The 19,148-nt window shown below is 44.3% G+C and overlaps 1 protein-coding gene across 6 annotated transcripts in view; it reads right to left on the minus strand.

Moving 5' to 3' along the window:
- nbeal1 (neurobeachin-like 1) overlaps nucleotides 1-17,073 on the minus strand; it is a 41,780-nt gene extending 24,707 nt beyond the window's left edge. Inside the window, exons 1-11 of one of the 6 annotated variants that reach the window (XM_020634147.3) lie at nucleotides 17,003-17,073; nucleotides 16,132-16,525; nucleotides 7,143-7,234; nucleotides 6,448-6,609; nucleotides 6,275-6,356; nucleotides 6,030-6,157; nucleotides 5,373-5,455; nucleotides 4,060-4,145; nucleotides 2,792-3,152; nucleotides 2,526-2,632; nucleotides 1,532-1,618 (exon numbers count right to left, since the gene is read on the minus strand). In XM_020634147.3, coding sequence (XP_020489803.2) covers nucleotides 1,532-1,618; nucleotides 2,526-2,632; nucleotides 2,792-3,152; nucleotides 4,060-4,145; nucleotides 5,373-5,455; nucleotides 6,030-6,157; nucleotides 6,275-6,356; nucleotides 6,448-6,609; nucleotides 7,143-7,234; nucleotides 16,132-16,182 — 1,239 coding nt within the window. In that variant the 5' untranslated portion in view covers nucleotides 16,183-16,525; nucleotides 17,003-17,073. Of the gene's footprint in view, nucleotides 1-1,531; nucleotides 1,619-2,525; nucleotides 2,633-2,791; nucleotides 3,153-4,059; nucleotides 4,146-5,372; nucleotides 5,456-6,029; nucleotides 6,158-6,274; nucleotides 6,357-6,447; nucleotides 6,610-7,142; nucleotides 7,235-16,131; nucleotides 16,903-17,002 lie in introns of those variants that run through there. The other 5 variants (XM_065952102.1, XM_020634148.3, XM_065952101.1 and 2 more) reach the window with 5 other exon arrangements.
- Nucleotides 17,074-19,148: the final 2,075 nt, after the last annotated feature.

Below are 19,148 nucleotides of genomic sequence, written 5' to 3' on the forward strand. Positions count from 1 at the left end.
GAGAGGAAATGCAGCAAAAAAAAAAAAGAATCACTTAAATCATCACTGAGGTCAAACCCTATTAGGACACACACCAGGCCAATGTGACAGCATTCCAGTGGAACCCACAGTTTACCGCAGAAACCAGGATAATGTGGAAGGGAGAGGGGGTGCAGGTGGGGGGAGTGAGGGAGGGAATTTGAATGACATGATGTAGCCATGAAAGAGGGCAAAGGGGTCACTCCACAGCAAGACCCCGAGAGCTATGAAGCATCCATTCTGGATTTGGAATTGAAGTTTCAATTTTGATTTTTTTGATCCTAATTAAAAGCCGCTTTAACCTACAAAGCTCAAAAAGCTGCCGAGCAGGTCAGAAGCTACTCCCGCTGCTTCAGGTTACAGCTGCACAACAACAAAGGCACACTGGTGTCTGTGTCTACACACCTGTATTCACATTATCCTGATCAATGGAGGGATTATACCTGATAAAGGTGGCTATGTGCGTTTAAGTACAAAGGGTAGAATGAAGGCACACTGAGAGGGGAGCAGGTGACCTTTTATGAACTGATTCAAGAATCTGGCTTTGCTCCCGTGTTCCATCAGTAAGAATGAATCATGGCGTCACTTCCTGATTTGCGTTGAGCCCTTTGTTTAAAACTTAAATCGTCAGGTATGGATGCTCGTTGTTTTTTTTTTATAGATTTTTTATGTAAAGTGCTTTGTGCTGAATACAAATGGAAGTCTGGTCGTCTGTTTGATGGATATGAATGCGAGGGTGTTGGGCTTGGCTTGGCTTAGCTTAGCATAGACACTTTAAAGAACGGCCATAACAGCTAGCCTTGCACCTTCTACGATCATCGTTTAGCAGTTTGTGTAAAAAAAAATAAAAAAAAATTGCCTCATTAGGCACGATTCTTCCCTCCCCTCTCCCCTCCCCCCACCCGGTCTGTATTCACATTAGTAAAATTTACCATCCTGTTATCTGTGCATGTTTTTTTGTTATTTTAGGCGCCAAAAAAAACGACCCTCTTCCTACTTCCACATGTAGTCACTTGCCCCGTCCTTCTTCCACTTCCTGGGAGGCGATTGGTTCAAATCTTCCTGTCTGCTGCTTCATACTTCACAGAGACGTTTAGGAATGATATTTATCTTTGTACCCAGCTGTTAGCATGAGATGTCCATACACTTCAGAGAGAACTTTTACTACTAATGCAACGTGTGTTTGCTTAGCCACAAATAAAAAAAAAAAAGGATGTTTTAATTCATAAGAGTAGCAGTATACAAATTCTTAACGCTACAACCGGTAACACCACTATGTGGTACAACAGAATCTGTTGAATAAATAATGCGCATTCAACTACTGGTGTGTTTCCTGACAGCTGAATGAGTGTGTGTGCTTTCTCTTCAGGCTTCATCAAATGACAAAGAATGATCTGGGAGAGTCTTGCTGTGGAGTGGCCCGACGCTCTGGTGAGGGGAATGTGAGGGCAAAAGTGCAGGTAGGTAGGTGGATGGTGAGGAGGGGTGGCTTTTTTTTTTTTCTCGGCGGTACCTGAGTGTCCCTCTCTCCTGTCAGTAACATGTTGTTGGTTATATCTTTCTGGTCCTTGTCTGCCGCCGTGCACCTAGCGTTAACCAGCTGACACACAACAACAGGCAAAACATGTCAACACAGCATGTAGGGAGGTGGAGAAGGAGAGAGAGAGAGAAAGAGAGAGGATGGAGACAAAAGGAGGGGGGGAGGGAGGGGGAGGCAGAGTGGTGTAAGTGGGAGGAAGGAGAGGGTGAGAGGTTAAAAAGCTAGGACCCTCTGAAGGGGGCCGCTGTGAGGAGGGTGTGTAGTGGTCCAGCCTTGCAGTGCTGTGTGGGAGGCAAACATGCAAGGTGGGCAAAATGCTCACGCTGAAACTTTAAGAGTGAACGTAGCATACAAAAAGAACTGAGCAATATCATATACACAAGAATAAGCTAAAACAGCTAAAGAAAGAAAGAAAAACTGGTTTGTGGGTCTAAAAGAAGATATCGAAACCCTGCTTAAAGTCACTTGTGTGCGGCTGTTAATGAGTCTCACTGCTACAATACTTCTGAAAAATATTAAAGGTCACGTGTTATCCTCCTTTTCAACCAGTGTAAATAAGTCTCAGAGCTCCTCTAAACATGTGTGTGAAGTTTCTTGTTCTAAATCCACTCTGATCCTGTATTTGATCATGCCTATAAACCCCTCTATTTCAGCCCTGCTCAGAACAGTCTGTTTCTGTGTCTGTATCTTTAAATATGCAAATGAGCTAGGTTTGACCACACCCCCTCTACAGGGACTTGTGTGGCTCGGGCTTTCTTGCACCATTGAAATTAAATTAAATCAATAAAATATGTTCATAAAAATTAAAATTAAAAATCAAATTAAATAAATAGCGTCAGCTGAGGAACAAAGTAAATCTTGTTTTTTCAGATACAGGATATGATCAAGTAAACTAAAAGAATCCACACGTTAGAATAAAACTATTTTTTTATCTAACTGTTTTTAGATAGAAAGACTTTCTGGTTACCTTGCTGTTCTGCAGCAGCCGTGTCAGGTGCTCGAAACAGTTACTGTTGAGGAAGATGGCTTGAAGAACTGGCCTGTCTGAGCACAGGAACATGTCCCTGATTGTTTCTGAGAGACAGGAGGAGATATGGAAACAGACAGAGTTAAAGGTGGAGAACCATGGAGACAAAAAAAAAGAGAGAAAGAGGTAATTCTTTACTTCTGTGTGTGTAACTCATGATTAAACAATATAAAATAGTTCAGTTAGATACCTATTTGAGGACTCACCTAGCATGTTTACTTGCAGTGCCACAAATCTGCTCTCCCAGTGTCGCCCCAGAGTCGGCACTCGACCTTTAGCTTGCTGCTGCTGCTTTGCAGCGACGACGGCCGCGGGGTCCGAGTTGAGCAGCTTGAAGTAGTTCTCCAGCACCGAGGCGATTTCTACTTGCCGCTGGTCCGAGCTGGAGGCGAGGAGACGCTGCACCACCTCCCGCAGGCACCCCAGGTTGAGCAGCGCCTTGCGGTCGGGCGCCTCGCTGTCCCAGTCCTCGCCCTCATCTGAGGGGCAGCTGCCCGTGGAGCAGTCGGCCAGCACCCGCATCAACACCTCCATGGTGGCCGGGGAGATGGCGAGCAGAGCGTTCCTCTGGAGAGAGGTTGAAGGGATAGTCGAAGGAGAGGAAAAGGACAAATTTTGGTACAATTAGGTGTGGAATGGTGGGGCAGCTCTTTCGAGTCTTTCAGCCCCCGACCCACCATCGAAAGGTAGCAACAGAGGACGGGGGAGGAAAGGTGGAACCCTGGAGTCACCAGAGTGCAACAGCACAGTGCGTGTGTGTGTGTGCGTGTGCGCGCATATGTGTGTGTGTGTGCGTGTGCATGTGTGTGTGTGTGTGCGTGTGCATGTGTGTGTGTGCATGTGCGTGTGTGTGCATGTGCATGTGTGTGCATGTGTGCATGTGCATGTGTGTCTGCATGTGTGTGCGTGTGCGTGTTTGTGTGTGCATGTGTGAGTGTATGTGTGTGTGTGTGTGCATGTGTGTGCATGTGTGTGCATGTGCGAGTGTGTGCATGTGTGTGCATGTGTGCATGTGTGAGTGTGGGTGTGTGTGTGTGTGTGTGCATGTGTACGTGTGCATGTGCGAGTGTGGGTGTGTGTGTGTGTGTGTGTGTGCGCATGTGTGTGTACGTGTGCATGTGCGAGTGTGGGTGTGTGTGTATGTGTGTGCGCATGTGTGAAAGTGTGTGTGAATGTAACATCACACATCTGGGGCGACAATGTGAAGCCCTTTTGGATTCAAAGTAAAAAAAAGAAAAGTACGTAATGACGGCTCTGATGCTCTCTTATTGCACTTCTTTAACGGGGACAGTTTAATTGTTCAGACTCATAAAAGCAGAAATAAAAAACCAGCTGTAAACGACACAAACAGCTGACTGAGGAAATCAAATACTCATCTTGGTTCATTACATAAACAGCCACTGCTGAACTTGTTAACATTTATTGATGCTTCACGGCCCGAGGAGAAGGGAGGCTTGAGGGAGCAGAGGCTTACCTGGTCACCTGCCACTATGGCTCCAAACAGGTGCAACAAGCAGCATTTCAGACTCTCCTTTAGGTGCTCACTCTCCTGGAAGCACTCTGCAACAAGGGGACAAACACAGGCATGTTTAGTTTAGTCAGTTGGTGTGATGTTAGCTATTCAAATACAACACAACGGAAAACTACAGTTATTCAGTGTGTAAACAAAACACAGTGATGAATGCACACACACACACACACACACGCGCTCACTCTTTCCTACGCACACACACAAAAGGAAGCCAAATGAAATCGGCAGACCAGATAAGATAGGGCCTCAGTTAGCACACATACAGGCAGAGAGGCATGTGGCGGCCCCTGTCAGTGACCTCCGGGTCATGGCGGTCCCAGTCAGACATTAACTTATCTGTCAACATGTCAGATTGGGGAGAAGAAGAAGAGGGACATCTTGGCTCTGTGATTTCTAATTTCTTTCCCACTATCTCTGACTCAACGATAACAAAAGAGCAGAATGGAAAAGTGGGCTCAACACACACACACACACACACACACACACACACACACGGTCTGTCCGGTTAGCAGCCACACACCAGACACAGGACAGAAAGGAGTATTTGTTTTTAAAAAAAAATGGCCCCCGGAGTGGCTGAAGTGGCCTGACAGACGCTATTTACTACCGGCTCATCTGAGCGCCTTGGGGAACGGAACGGGGACACAAAGAGCGGATTCAACCGAAAAACCCAGAGAGGAAGGCAGAGAGAGTGACGGCGGGGAAAGCTCTTGGGAATAATACGGGAGGAGAATGATTAGAAGCTGTGCTCTGATACGGGAGATTGCTTCCTCTAATCCATGCCCGAAGAGGCTCCTAAAGCAGGAGGTGGATCATACAAGAAGAATCCTTTACCAGGAAAACATCAACAATAAAGTGTATTCATATTCATAAGAACACACAATGTCAATATGAACACTGTAATGGGACAGCAGATGTTGATTCTAAATTAAGGATCACTTTAAATACATCATATTATGATGATTAACATACAGAAAAAAAAAAAAGAGCCGGTAGCAACCCAAAAACTATAAAAAGGAAGAGAGGTCAAACTCTTCATTTAGGCCGGGGAATCTGGATCCAATATGACTCTCTTTCTAGTCATAGCCGATACACGTTGGTGTTTTTAATGTTGTAGCTCATTGAATTAAAGGCCTTTTATATTTTTCAACCATCCTGACCAACCGTGCCTGCACCTTTTTTTTTTTTTGAGCACCGGGGGTTTGAGGGATACCAGAAGCGCACCATGTGCTGCATGTGGACGATGAGATACTCACGGTAAAAAAAGGGAACAAACTCAACAGTGAGCGGAGCTGCCTTATACTTCTGTCTGCTTCTTTCCACTGTGCCCAGCTGCTCCCTGGAAGAAGAAGAAGAAAACAAAACACACACAATTACAATTTAGTTAAAGCAGCAGAATTGGATGTGCATTCATCAAACTGTTGGATCGATATCCGGCCTGCTCGGCTCTCATCTCAGATTCACACCCTTTATTTTTACTTAACCTACACACACACACACTCCCAACCATAAATGATGGCATAAATACACCCAAGAACACAGGAAATAAAGAGTTAGAGACAATTTCTTCAAGGAAAGTAAATCAGAATTGGCAGTCTGTGATGAGAATTAAACCAAGCAAGAATGCTTCCTACCAAGCAAAATACTTTTTGTTTACCGTCTTAAACCTGAGTTTTGTCTGACCAGCACTTTGGATAAATGTATGTGCACTTCATGCAGTTATCTTAGCACACCAATCCTGAAGTGAATCCCATTCCGCAGCTTGAATCGACATCTTTGAACTACTTTTAACAAACTCCGAAACCTTTCAATCTGAGGGTTAAACTTCTGAGCTTTTACTCCTGCAGGTTGGTCTTAAGACGTTCATTTATTGCTCGCCGGTGGCAGACAGGCTAGCTTCTGGACGTAGTTACCCGCAGGTTCGATGCCTCCAGTTGCGGTACGGGTCATAGAGGCTCTCGCAGAAAGCCAACGCATGACGGACAAACTCCTCCGCCTGGCTCTGATCCACCATCTCCTTCTCTTTGGTCTTGCTCTTCAGCTATAACAACACACACACACACACACACACAGACGCACACAAGTCCAGTTTGCACATGCTATTTAGATTGTTTCCATCACAGTGACATCAAAGAAACTACAAATGGAGGAGTCAGACCTGCTGAATGTAAAGCGTTGTCATGGTGATGATGTGATTGATGTACGAGCAAGTGCCAATCTCCTCCACATTTGACAGATTCCTGTGTGAAGCAAAAAACACATATGTTTGATTATCAGCTTGCCGGCCTGATTCACACCTCAGAGTCTCTTCTGTTTCGGCTGTGATCAGACCTGCAGATGATGATGAGGAACTTGAGCAGCAGCAAAGCCAGGTTCTGCTGCTCGGGCTCCAGGCCGTCGGAGGCTTTCTGGACGCACTGCAGCAGCTGGTGGCGCAAAACCTGCAGGATGTTGTCGGGGAGGAGCGTCAAGACTGGTGGGACCTCCTCCGGCCTGAAGACATTCAACAAAAAAAGAGTGAGAACACATCTTCATTGGATACTGTAGGTGGAGACGTTGCTTTAATGAAGCCCTTTATCATGGGAACTGGAAGGAGCAGACGCTGCTCTGCTTTTCCTCAATCACACACACACAAACACATGCCTGGTGCATTGAGGCACTAATTCCTTGGTGCACTGCTCATATGAGAAGAGAGAGACAGAAAGAGAGCGAGAGAGAGAGCGTAGCAAAACCAATGAGTGTCAGTGGGGAAAGAAGCACAGATGTGACAGCTGTAGAGGAAGGAGAAAGGAGGAGCGGAGGGGGAGAAAATGAGGAGAAGACAGAGGACAAAAAGAGAAGGAGACAGCAGAGAGGATGATGAAAGACGGCAAGAGGAAAAGCAGGAGAGGATGGGAGAAAATGAGGAGGAGAATAAGGAAATGACCGAGAGAGGGAGGGATGAAGAGTCTCTGGTCCTTTCCACTGTTTTCACAGTTACTGCTCTTTTAACAATTTAAAGGATGTACTGATCACAAAAGGTTTACCTTGAAGCTGGCTTTTCAAAGTCCACATCGAGGCATCGCTCGTAGGAGCTGATGAAAATCTCCAGCCATAGCTTCAAGTAGTCTGGATCCCTCTGAGAAATTAAAAGACAAAGAAAGAGAAGGGGCGGTAATATAGTTAGTGGTACTGACAACAGCTGTCATGGCTGAAATACATAACTGTCTAGCAGCTGGCAGGTCCTGTCTTGATTTATTTTATTTTGTGTGTACATGTTGACTTCTACAGTCAGACGACAATGAGTCGGCAAACTTTTGTCAGCTGCTAATTCAAATGAATGAGAGACTGACACACCCTTTCAGACACTCTGTTGTTTTTATTCCTTCTTATTTTCTCAAAGATATAAATATGTTGAAACAATCTATCAGATGACATGGTGTCACTTTCTGTTGTTCAGTAAGCAGCAAAGAAAAGAAAGAACAAATCTGATTATTACATGAAAAATGACTGCAACTGCTTTTTGTTTTTACTTTGAAAAAGATGAATGGGGCAGATTGTGACGCTTCTATCATAGCATGTCAAAGAGCAGGAATGAGATGGGTGTGTGTGTTTGTGTGTGTGTCTGTCTTATCTTTCCGGGAAGTTAAAGCTCAAACATGCACCTGTCTGAATGGAAAACAGGCCGGGCTGCATTCTGAAGGAAAGTCTCTAACAGCCGGCTGATCAACATTTCCTAAATTCCTGGAACGAAGCCCAGCGAAGGACGGGAAGGCAACATCAGCCAAAGAGGAAGGCCGGCCATAACTGGGCCTGCAAGGTCACGTTTTAAGTTCCCGGTACTAGCCGAGACTAGACCAGGAACACGTCCACAGAACAGCTAACATGTTGGTCCATGTGGTTCTGATACCTCCAAATAAAACATTTAAATGACATGGAGCAGTGTTGCACTTCTTACCATGGTTACTATAATAGCTAACAATCAGCAAGCAGTGAGTCACCTCTGTGCCAAAACAAAGAGCATGCCAATATAAAATAAATGGGAAGCAGAAGAAGGCAACATTTGGCCAGAGACAAGATCCATATTCAGTGTTCAGATCTTAAACTTGACATGTTTTCTTTTAAATAAAAAAATGCAACAGTGTGGTTCTTGTTTTTTTTTCCCCCACAGCCGACTGAATTATTAGCTTTAATGTCAGACTGACCACAAGCTACCCGAGGGCATACGCTACCTGTGGAAGACACAAGTTGGTATGACATCTACCTCATTTCAAAAATTAAAAAACAACATGTTTTATTGCGATATTGGGTAAAAGAACTACACTAACCACGACCGTTTCATGCAGGGCACGCTAATGCAGTTTGAAGAGAGTCATTAATACATCAGACAAGAGTAATCACTGCTCAACAACCCCCCACCCCAGAACATCCTGTCATAAGGGCCATCTGGCGGGTGTGTATGAGCAATCTAGGTCAAGGAGTGTTGAAGAGGTGATGGAGGCAGATTATCAGAACACCAAGTATTGTGCATTTGGTAGTGTGGTTTGACCAGCTCTGGCTTAGCCGACGTTCCCCCTGAATAAGTAAGAAGCGGTGTTGGAAATTTGTAAACAAATCTGCTGATTGAGATCGATGGAAATCCAGGGGTTTGTTAAAAGCAGACACCTACACATTGACACACTGATGGTAGAGGCTGCTATGTAAAGTGACCATCAGATAGAACAAATCCATTCACACTCAAGTCGCGGGGTAAGTGTCTTGCACAAGGACACGTTGGACATGTTGCTGCAGGAGCTGGGGATTGAAACTCAGGTGTGACATCATCCCATCATCAAGCTCTCTTGCCCCTATTTGTCTGTACAAGTCATGATGTGTAAAATGTATTTTGAAGCCACATCATGCTTGCATCACTCAACTTCTCATCCTCCCCCCTTTGATAACCAGCGCATACACTGACTAAAAGCTACCCCAGAAGTGGAACACAAGGATGAGAATGTAAAAACACTGTGTTTTTAAGCACCTCCTCTAATCACACTACCCTGAACATTTCATAACCTGATCCCTGCAAAAGATATCCGGTAAAAGATATCCCATCATGCTCATGTCAGACAAACAGGAAGTCACAGATGATTCCCACAAAATATGTATTCCATTTCCTCTGGAGCTATTACTTTAAATGCAAAAGAATCTGCAGATTATGCCTTGAAACTAAAGGGGAAAAAACACACACAACAACTGGGGGAGGGAGGGGGGGAAACTGGGTTTTCTGAGGATAGCAGTAGAGCCATCTGGCTAAAGAGTAGGAGAGAGAGAGAGAGAGAGAGAGAGAGAGAGAGAGAGAGAGGGAGAGAGGGAGAGAGGGAGAGAGGGAGAGAGAGGGAGAGAGGCTGAAAGGCTCGCTGCTTCTGTCTGCGTGTCAGAGTGGGAATCAGCCAGAACGGAGCAGGAAGCCGACTCTCTGTTAGTCCTATGAAGTCATCAGGACAATCCTGTGATGCCTGCCTCTGTGTGTGTGTGTGTGTGTGTGTGTGTGTGTGTGTGTGTGTGTGAAAGACAGACGAAAAGAGGGAGAGAGACATTTAACTGAGTCAGCAACTGCCACGTTTGTATAATTTGGTCTTCTGGAAGAAAAGAAAACATGCCATGTTGCCTGTGTGGTTCCTTTTCCTGTGGCACCAAAAACTTCATTATTCAGAATCTTTAGCAGGAAAACAACTTCATTTGTGTCTGCTTTAAAGCTCCCGTCACAAAGATTTTGTTCGTGTTGACTTTGGCGACCCCTTTGGACAAAGCGTTCTTTATTCAATGTTCTGGTAATGAATCAACTTGTGCGACACCTGCCCGTTCGCACTGGTTTGAGGCATTCAAATTCACAATGTGGAAAATCATAGTCTCGCCTTTGATAGTCTCAATTGCTTTTTTGGTTACACAGATGTATCATGCATCATTATTCATTTCAGTTTCATAACCAGCAACAAACTCCTCATAGTAGCTGTTAGCATAGCATCAGCATTGGACAATGTATTGGCTTTTCATGCAAGATAACAATCTTAACAGAGCTAATAATAATGGGTGGAAAAATAAGGGAAAGAAGTCATTTCGAAAAGGACAGCTGTCATTAAAAGTAACGCATGAACACCAAGATTCCTTCAAGTGTTTGAGTCGCCGTGTCGGCATGTCGGCTCCCCCCCCCCCAACGCTGTAAACCTCGGGGAAACACTGGAAAGAATGCCTCTTTTAGGCAGCAGCTTGGGAGCACAGATGCCCATTGAGGGTTTGGACTGTGGCAGGCGGGGACACACCCTGCTCTCTGTGGCTCTGTTTATCCTTCATCACTGACCTGACACACACACACACACACACACACATAATGATCATGACCAACATACACGTAGGACTCTTCTAACAACAACCACCTTGTGTCCAAACGTGTATAAAACAATTCCCACAAGAGGCTCACATGCCTTTCCCGTGTTTTCCATTATCATATCAGGTCCTGTGCCAAACTCCTACATTAAATTCCTATGGATCTGTTGAATGACCTCTGTGAGGCTAACAAGGTTGCCGTCGGCAACACAGATCAATGCACCTCATTCTTGAAATTGAGATCCCCGTTGACCTGCAGAGGGGATTGGAACGGTGAGGGTGCTGACAAGGGATCAATGTCAGGATCCATCGTCATCACTCATTAATATTAGAATGAGAAGAGCTGCGGTAATCTGAACAACACGAGGCAGCTTCTAGATACTATGTGGTCTTGAAATGTTGCTCTAAATAAATGGAAAAGGTATACAACCGATACAATTATAACATTAGATAGGACAGCTGTAGGCAAGCAGGAAAAGGTAGAGAAAGATTTTGGGTGATAAACACGCAACTGACATCAGGTTAACGATTCTGTCAAGTCTACGATTTAAAATAATTACTTGATTGATGTAATGCATTAAAAAAAAAAGGGACAACCAGGGGCGCTGGTGGTGCAGCGGTTAGAGCGCGCGGCCCAAGTTTGAATCCGACCTGTGGCTCCTCTCCCGCATGTCATTCCCTACTCTCTCTCTGATTTCCAACTCTATCCACGGTCCTATCTCTCCAATGAAGGCTCAAAAAGCCCAAAAAATAAATCTTTAAAAAGAAAAGGGACAACCAGCCAATTTGTTTATTGTCCTGCTTGACAAGGAGAAGAATCAATTCTTGAAATCTGAGAATGTGGAGTTCACAAATGTTCTGCCTTTTCCATTCAATAATGCCAAAATGGTTTATCAAATGTAATTCACTTCACGGCAAACGATCTCTTCCGCACAGGACGCAAAAATGAAATGACATTCATGACTTTACGTGATGCAGCTGATCATTTTTTGTGAGACAATGAGTAAACGGACGTGCACCTGTGCAAAGCATGCGGTCACCACTCATCACCAGTTTCTTTGCCAGCTGCATGCAAACGAACGCCATAAACCACGGTGTGAAACAATACGCCAGTGAGAAGAGGAAGTACGATCTTTTTAAAAGTCTGAATGCATTTTGGTAAAAAAATAAATAAAGTGAAGAGAAAATGGCCCCAACCAAAGAGCTTTTGACACATTAAATAAAAACCACTTACTCCTCTAATAAAACAATTATGACAAACATAAAACAAAGCTAAAACAAATGATGTCATTAGGGCTTTGGTGACTCATGTTTCACCAGTTTTAAAAAGGACACTGATCATTAAAGGAAGTAATTAGCTCCTCAAATTGATCGATTATCAGCTGTTGAATGTGCTGAGCGACACAATGTGCAGCTCAGCGTTTCCCCGCCCCTCCAGACAGGCGCGGTCTGCCAGCTGCAGCAGCAGTCGCCCTAGGGTGGCTGCTCGCTTAGTTTTGGGTGGGTGACCTGGTTTTGGTGGAAGTGGCATGGAGTCATTGAAACCACAATGTTTTAAAAGGGTCCCCTCCCTGTTGGCCATCATCACAGGCTAAAATCACTGATGCTTCCTCGTGATGTCACAGCAACCGGGGGTATTTAGAGACTTGTGGTAGGGGGTTGAAACCGCATGAGGCACGTCGGATACACAATGTTAGTGACATCAGTGTTATTCCAGAGATATTCAGAGCACAGAGGAAAAGAGAACAGGCGAGACGGGGAGAGTGAAACAAGCAGCGCTCAGATAGAAAGCTCGCCTGAGGGAACAAACTTTTGCATACCGGCACATAAACTAAAGCCGCTGTGTGTGTGAGCTTGTGTGTGGGTGTGTGGGTGTGTGTGTGTGTTGGATGGAATACATTTGTGAGTGTGACAACAGAGATTAGACATGACGCGGTGAAAAAAGGCCAAATCGAGCAAATATGTGAAACTACGGCACTTTCTCCTCCCACATAGCTCCTGGGCTCAACTTTTCTTCTATCCCCTTATTCTCTCGCTCACTTCAATCCTTTCAATGTGTCCCATAAGTGCAGGGGTTTATGCAAATCACCGGGCAGTCGGGGAGGATGACATGAGGCAGGAGGATGACGGTTCTGTGTATCTCAAACTACTGGTTAGCAAACAATTTTTTTTTTTTTTTTTTTTAAAAGGAGTAAGGATTTGTGCTCTGGAATTAAGATACCGGACCCAGCTTTGAAGCCGCTGGCGGGTGTAATGATGCCCCTGGCTGTTGACGCATGTTCCCTGCGGCTGGGAATTAAAAAGAGCTTTTCTGCAGTAGACAAAAGCCTTAAGAGCGTTAACGGGAATGAAACACCCAACTTTCCCCTCACAATGAAAGTCCTTCTGGGTAATATTCAAGTGAAAGAGGAGCTCCCGCTGCAGTGCTGTGTGGTTGCCGCTGAATACCAGCAGCAACCAGCGGCGGTGTGTTGCTCGGGGGGGGGGGGAGGGGACACTCTGGCACCAACCAATGACAGGCAGCTAAAAGGATTGCTGGTTACATAACAGATTTAGTGTCGTCTGTGACCTCTCAGGCCTCCGCAGCTCTGAGGAGCAAAGCTGGAGTCAGCCTCCTTGGGCTGCTGAGGATTCTCATTACAACAACAAAACAACAAGACATACATTTATTTAGATGTTGAAGCCACACAGTCAAAGGCAGTCTTATATTAAAAATGAGTGTCTCTATGATGTTCTCCAAGCCTGAAGGAGCTGGGAGCTGAGCTGCAGCTAGCATTAGCTCACAATGTTTCTCGCAGCTCAGCCTGTTTTTAACGGGATGTGCGGCGGTCAAAAGAGAACGACGTGTAAAACAAATCAAGAAATGGAGATTTGAGCTCAAATCCACTTCTCCTATATGATGTTCAGCCGGAAAAAAAAAGGCCATCAGGAGGGGCTGCCAGCTGAGCTGGGGACTCGGCTATTTGTTGAAGAAAAAGAAAAAAAGTAAGGAATCCATCAGCGTTCATGGTACACTGCAAGGTTTTTACCAGGAAACTATCATTCTTCCTAAAAGACAGATTTAAACCATGAGGGATTTGTATGTAAATAAAAAATAGATTGCATTTCAAAAGATGTAAAAACATTTTAGGTTCTTCAGCGGAAACAGGATGTCCGATTTGGGGTCTGCTAACTTCTGACGTCCATATAGGTGGCGTCATGTTTGCCACTTTTGGTCAACCGTTGCATCATCTTTGGAGGTTAAACCAAGTTCACTTCCACTTCTGCTTTCAGGCCCAGCATCAACCTAAAATGTATGACGATGAAACATGAGACGATGCATTTCGTTTCATTACGACACGACTTCACAAGCCTCTAATGAAAGGAACAGGAAACCAGGATCAACCAAAAGTCAAAGGGGAATTTGAAAAAAAAACAACTAAGGGGTTAAACTGAAGCTGCAGTAACTTCCCCTCTCATGCACACTCCTCAACACTGAGTCTGATCTCACAGCTGCTCGCCCGACAATTTGTGACATCACACTCAATATGTGACCAGCGGCTTGATCTGAAACTAAATCTGAAATGAGCAGCTTTTTTTTTTTTTCTGACAGTGTCAAATGACAGATTTCTAAGGCATCACACATCTGTTTAAATATTAACCCAGCTGCCTTTTTCAGAACCATGAAGTGGACGGCGCTCAGGTGGATAATAATAATAGCGTTCCGGGAGATAAGAGGACACATCTGATGTGTGGCTGACGGAGCAGGGTGAGCTGGTTCTCTTAATGCGAAGTGCTACTTCTACTGTCAACAACGCACGTCTGACTGACTCCTCGACGGGGAGCGGTGCGAGTGTTAACCTCTGACACTAAAGGCAGTGATGTCTCTGCTGGGTTGTCAATCATTAAACAGACAGATGGCGTGAGGGACGAGCACAAAGTATGAAACAAACAACAACATTTCAACTCTGTGCCACTGTGTCAGGTAGGATAGAAAAGCGTGAGTATTTACATATAACATGCACGGTTGTTATCAGGACAGTTTGAAGGCTGTACAGTCTTTTCAGGTCCATGTCTGGAGCTCTGCTGCCGTTTCCTCCGCTAGCACTCGCCGCACAAAAAGAACCTTAAATCTGCAAGCAGAATTAAAGACTCTGAAGATAAAATGAAAACATTTCCTCAACCCTATTTATAGAATCACACAGACAGTACTTCATAACTTGATGTTGAAGTTGTTCTCAAGCTCAGATTGAAACGAGACGACCAGTGTGGTGATTACTGATTCTGCAGTGGGAGCATGCTATCTGTCAAACACACCGGTATCTAACCCACCGACTTTCTTTAGATAAGAAAATCGTTGTGCTGTGTTGAGACTATAAGAAGCTGAGAAGGGGGGAGCGAAGGATTGAAAAAAAAATTAACCCTTTGGTGGGATACAAGGGGGTCTCAGAGCTCTCACACCAGCATTCCTTGTGTGATTACTGCAGGTTCTCCTTCCAGACAACATATCCTGGCAACCCTCACATGCACGCACATATACGCCCGTCGGCCATACATTTCTGCTGCTGAGGGAGAAGGGCAGGACGCTGCACACACACACACACACATATATATATATATATATATATATTCAAATGCATTCCTCTCATCGTCTCATTTGCCTCACGCAGAGAGAAATATTGCCTCAGTGGGCTTGTAGCCAGCTTGAAATGAAATGATCCTTCCCTTCCACGCAGTGCAATGCAAACACACACTGCTGCAAGAGTAAATGTGTGGCGTACGCTTGCAGCAATTGCCGGCATTTTCACAAGTGACTGTGACAAGTGTGTGTGGGCAAGACTGCGTCCGACTTCTGTTTGGAACTCAGAAACACCCACCGCACATGCACATGCACTGTGTTTGTGTCAGCACTCCAGCATTCGTCGTTGGGATTATTCAATTAGATTCATCGTGTCCTAAACATGCAGGACACAGCTGGGGTAAACACTCCAGAGCGGGGATGTGTAGCTTGCGCTCGACTGCCAGGGATTATTTAAGTGTGGCGACTGCAGCCAGGCTCACGTGAGGAGCGGCTCATGGGAGGCCGCTTTGAGTGGACGCCAGAACTCTATCGCCGAGTGAATTAAATGGAGCCAACAGCTGACTCGAGGGGATGCTCTCTCTACTACAGTTGCATCCATTCATCTTCATGTGCACTGCAGTGTAAAATTCATTTTGTTTTTTTGCAGCCTGACATATTGCATCCGAACGAGTGTAGAGCATTTGTTTACCCACTGACTGCAACAGAAATGATAAAAAAAGCTCATTGGGAAATGTGTTGAATTTTTTTCAGATCAAAATCAGACAGAGTTCACAAAGCACCATGGCAACAGAGCGATTACCTGCGACACCTGATCTCAGGTCGCAGTAATTATCTGTGAAGTCATCATTTATTTACCCACCGAATGTCAATAAATCCTACAGCGTCTCCAAGCGATTTCACAAGTCTGGTGAGTAAGAGTGCATTTCACGTCGACTTACCAGGGGAGTGCAAGTTCTGATACGCTCAGTCTGTTATCAAAAACTACCACTAGACATTTAAATGCCAAGAGAGAATAACCTTTTTACAACAGGGGGAAATGTCCTCCACGACTTCACCTGATGACATTTCCCTGAAACAAAGCAGCTGCAGCTTGAGTGCGTGTTGCATACCTTGGTGCAGTAGAGCATCCAGACTTCATACAGCCTCTCCTTGGACGCCATGGTAGGTGGTGGGGGGCGGGGGGGGGGGGCTGTGGTTGTCCACACCCTAGGTCACTTCCCTGGCTGCTTCATGGGTTTTTTTTTTTTTTACCAGTCATGAGCTAAACCTCTGCTGGAGGAGCGTGCTCAAAGTCATGGCCTGTCCCCCCAAGTCTTGGAAAGGTCTGACACTCCTTAATAATAATCACACAAAAAAAAGTGGCAGAAAGCGTGCAAAGAAATTATTCCATGTCACAGGAGAGATGTGTAGTCCCCCAGAGGAGGCTCGGTGCAGCTGGGCCTGTGCTGCTGCTTCTTCTTCTTCTTCTTCTCCTCCTCCAAGAAGAAGAGGGTAGTCCCAGCTCTGCCGAGGATAACAACACAGACAACTGTCACGATAAAAAAAAAAAAAACACACAATGCGGCATTAAAAAAAACACCTCCAGAAACCCTCCCTGTGCACTTTGAGCTGCTGACTACACTGCAAAGAAAACACACACCATAACTAATGTTTCTCCTGTGTGTGTGTGTGTGTGTGTGTGTGTGTGTGTGTGTGTGTGAGGCTCGTTCGTCACGCCACAGCACTACAACACCTCAGGTTATCACTCGACCTTACCTGGCCAAGCTAGCTAACAGCTAGCTGTCAAAAAAAAGAAAAGAAGTGTTTCTGTTTTCAGCCCTCTTTCCTCCTCTTCCTCCTCCTCCTCCTCCTCATGTGACAGAAACGCCTTCGTCCTCGAGTGTCTGTCCCCCTACAGACTTCTCATATTTACAAATATTCAACAAATGGGTGTCTGATAAAAAAAAAAACGTACCCGTCGACAAAGTGAAGACCACTCACCTGTGTAACGCAGCGACCGACTGTCACTCTGACGCCGTCTCCTGAGTTGTCGTAACGGCGTCAAGTTTCCGACAAACAACAGCCAAGAAGGCGAGCAAAGCCACTTCCTGTCAATGTTGGTGTAATTTCAAAATAAGATACCGGTTTTTAACTGCACGTCTCAACTCAACCAAGCAATGTTTTAAAAGCGATTTCCTCCTGTTTAACTCACGGTGTTGCATTTTTCTAAATTAGAGGCTGTGCAGTATTTGTTTTAATTTGTTTTAATTTCACGTCTCGGGGAGGATTATAAAAAAGAAAAAAAAAGAAAATAGTGTTGGTATTTAATAAGCGAAATGTCAAGATACGCTTAGCTTGAGTTTGATTATTGTAAAATACGATTTTATCGGGATGGTTTAGCTGTGAAATAGCTTATTAAACAAAGCTTTAAGGGAAATAGGCTAATAGAGATTTCATGGAGTTGATAAACACTACTCAACAGACCTTTATTTTGGTAAGCGGAAAGGATACAGAATACACTGCAGGCATGACTACTGCCATACCATCAACCAAGCAACTTATTTATGCTGAAGCTGATTTGTATGTATGATATGTGTCATTTTGATCATTTCTTAATCATGTTCTTTTTTTAAAAATATATGGCTTGGAATATTTCTAACAATACTCGGTATATTTGCGACAGTGTTCCCACTTTACGTTGTCGATGTGGAGGTTGCCTAGGGCTGGGCTTGGGTTGCAGAGCTCCATCTATTTCTCTTGATGTTTTATTGCCACCTCGTGGAGAAGATGAAAACTGCTGTTTCTCACTAAGGTTGTGTTGTTGTGTTATTGTGACAACACATTAAAATGAAAAGAATAAACAGATATATGTATTTATTATGAAAATATATTTGTGTCATCATATTTAAAATGAAAAAAAGGAACAATACTTAAATGTTGCATAATATTTCTGCGCTGTTCTCCAAATAGCACTAAAGCCATTTTGAGTTATTTTTATGCACACTTTAGCAAATAAGACTTTAATACGTTTCTTTTGCCCTGTTGACATTTCAGGCATTAATCCTGGATTTTTAAATACTTAATATGGTATGCACACTCATTTACAAACCTTGAGCTACAGCGAGGATATGAAATCACAGGGGAAAAAGTCATGTGTACTCGGTTCTCCTCTGTTGGGACAGAACATGAAAGAAAGAGAACTATAAAACATGTTATTTAAAGGCAAAGAAGTTTAATTTAACTATTTGTTTTTTAGAGAACTTCACACTTCAATAACTGGCTGTATGGGATCACAGCAATGTTGTCCATATCTCGCTAATACTTGGATACTTATTATTTAAAGGTACACATTTCAGATTTTTTGTTTTGTTTTTTTGGAGAGTCCTTAAAAGAATAGAAGTAAGCAGTAGTAAGTTTAGAAATAAAAATGTGTATGTACATTTATTTCATTTATAATAGGTGTGTCTGACCACGCCCCCTCTCTGGAACTACAACAAAATAAAAGCACAGTAGAATTTGGCCTCATTGCTCTGTTTTGATTGTGTCGTGTTTGGCTTGCTCGTCAGTATTTGGAGTGATGGAGGATTTGGGGTTAGGAGAAGTCCCACACCCCCTCAGCGGGATCTGTGGGGGTGGACGTCAGAAGGTGGCAGGATTCTGGGAGGTCGTCCGGGCTAGTGAGGGGCGCTGCTGGGTACACGAGGCTGAGGAAGGAGTCTCTGGTGTGCCTCTTCACCTGTCACAGTTCAAACACTCAACAAACTCTATTTTCATTTTTCAATATCAACTCTTTTCATATTGGACAAACCTGCTTTGTCATCATCAAATATTGAGGCTTGATTAAATGTATCTGGTATGAAAGTATCGGAGTACCTGTCCCTAGTGTGAGATCAAATTTTGAGATATTAACTCTGACCTATGACGTCATACTTTTGTTACAGCACTGATTTTAAGTGTTTTTTATTTTTATTTTAATGACTCTTAGAAAACGCCTTCACCTCAGTTGACACAGGTTTCAAACTCTCAGTTATGTAATTAGCTGAGACTCCCCCCACCCCCCCAACCTGTCACTGTTTAAGCTCTCTGGGTTTTTGGCCCCGCCCCCTCATCAGCAAAAGTCTCCTCTGCTTTTCTTCTTTTTACGACA

Source organism: Labrus bergylta, chromosome 24 (genome assembly GCF_963930695.1).
Source record: "Labrus bergylta chromosome 24, fLabBer1.1, whole genome shotgun sequence".
In the NCBI taxonomy this organism is placed as follows: domain Eukaryota; kingdom Metazoa; phylum Chordata; class Actinopteri; order Labriformes; family Labridae; genus Labrus; species Labrus bergylta.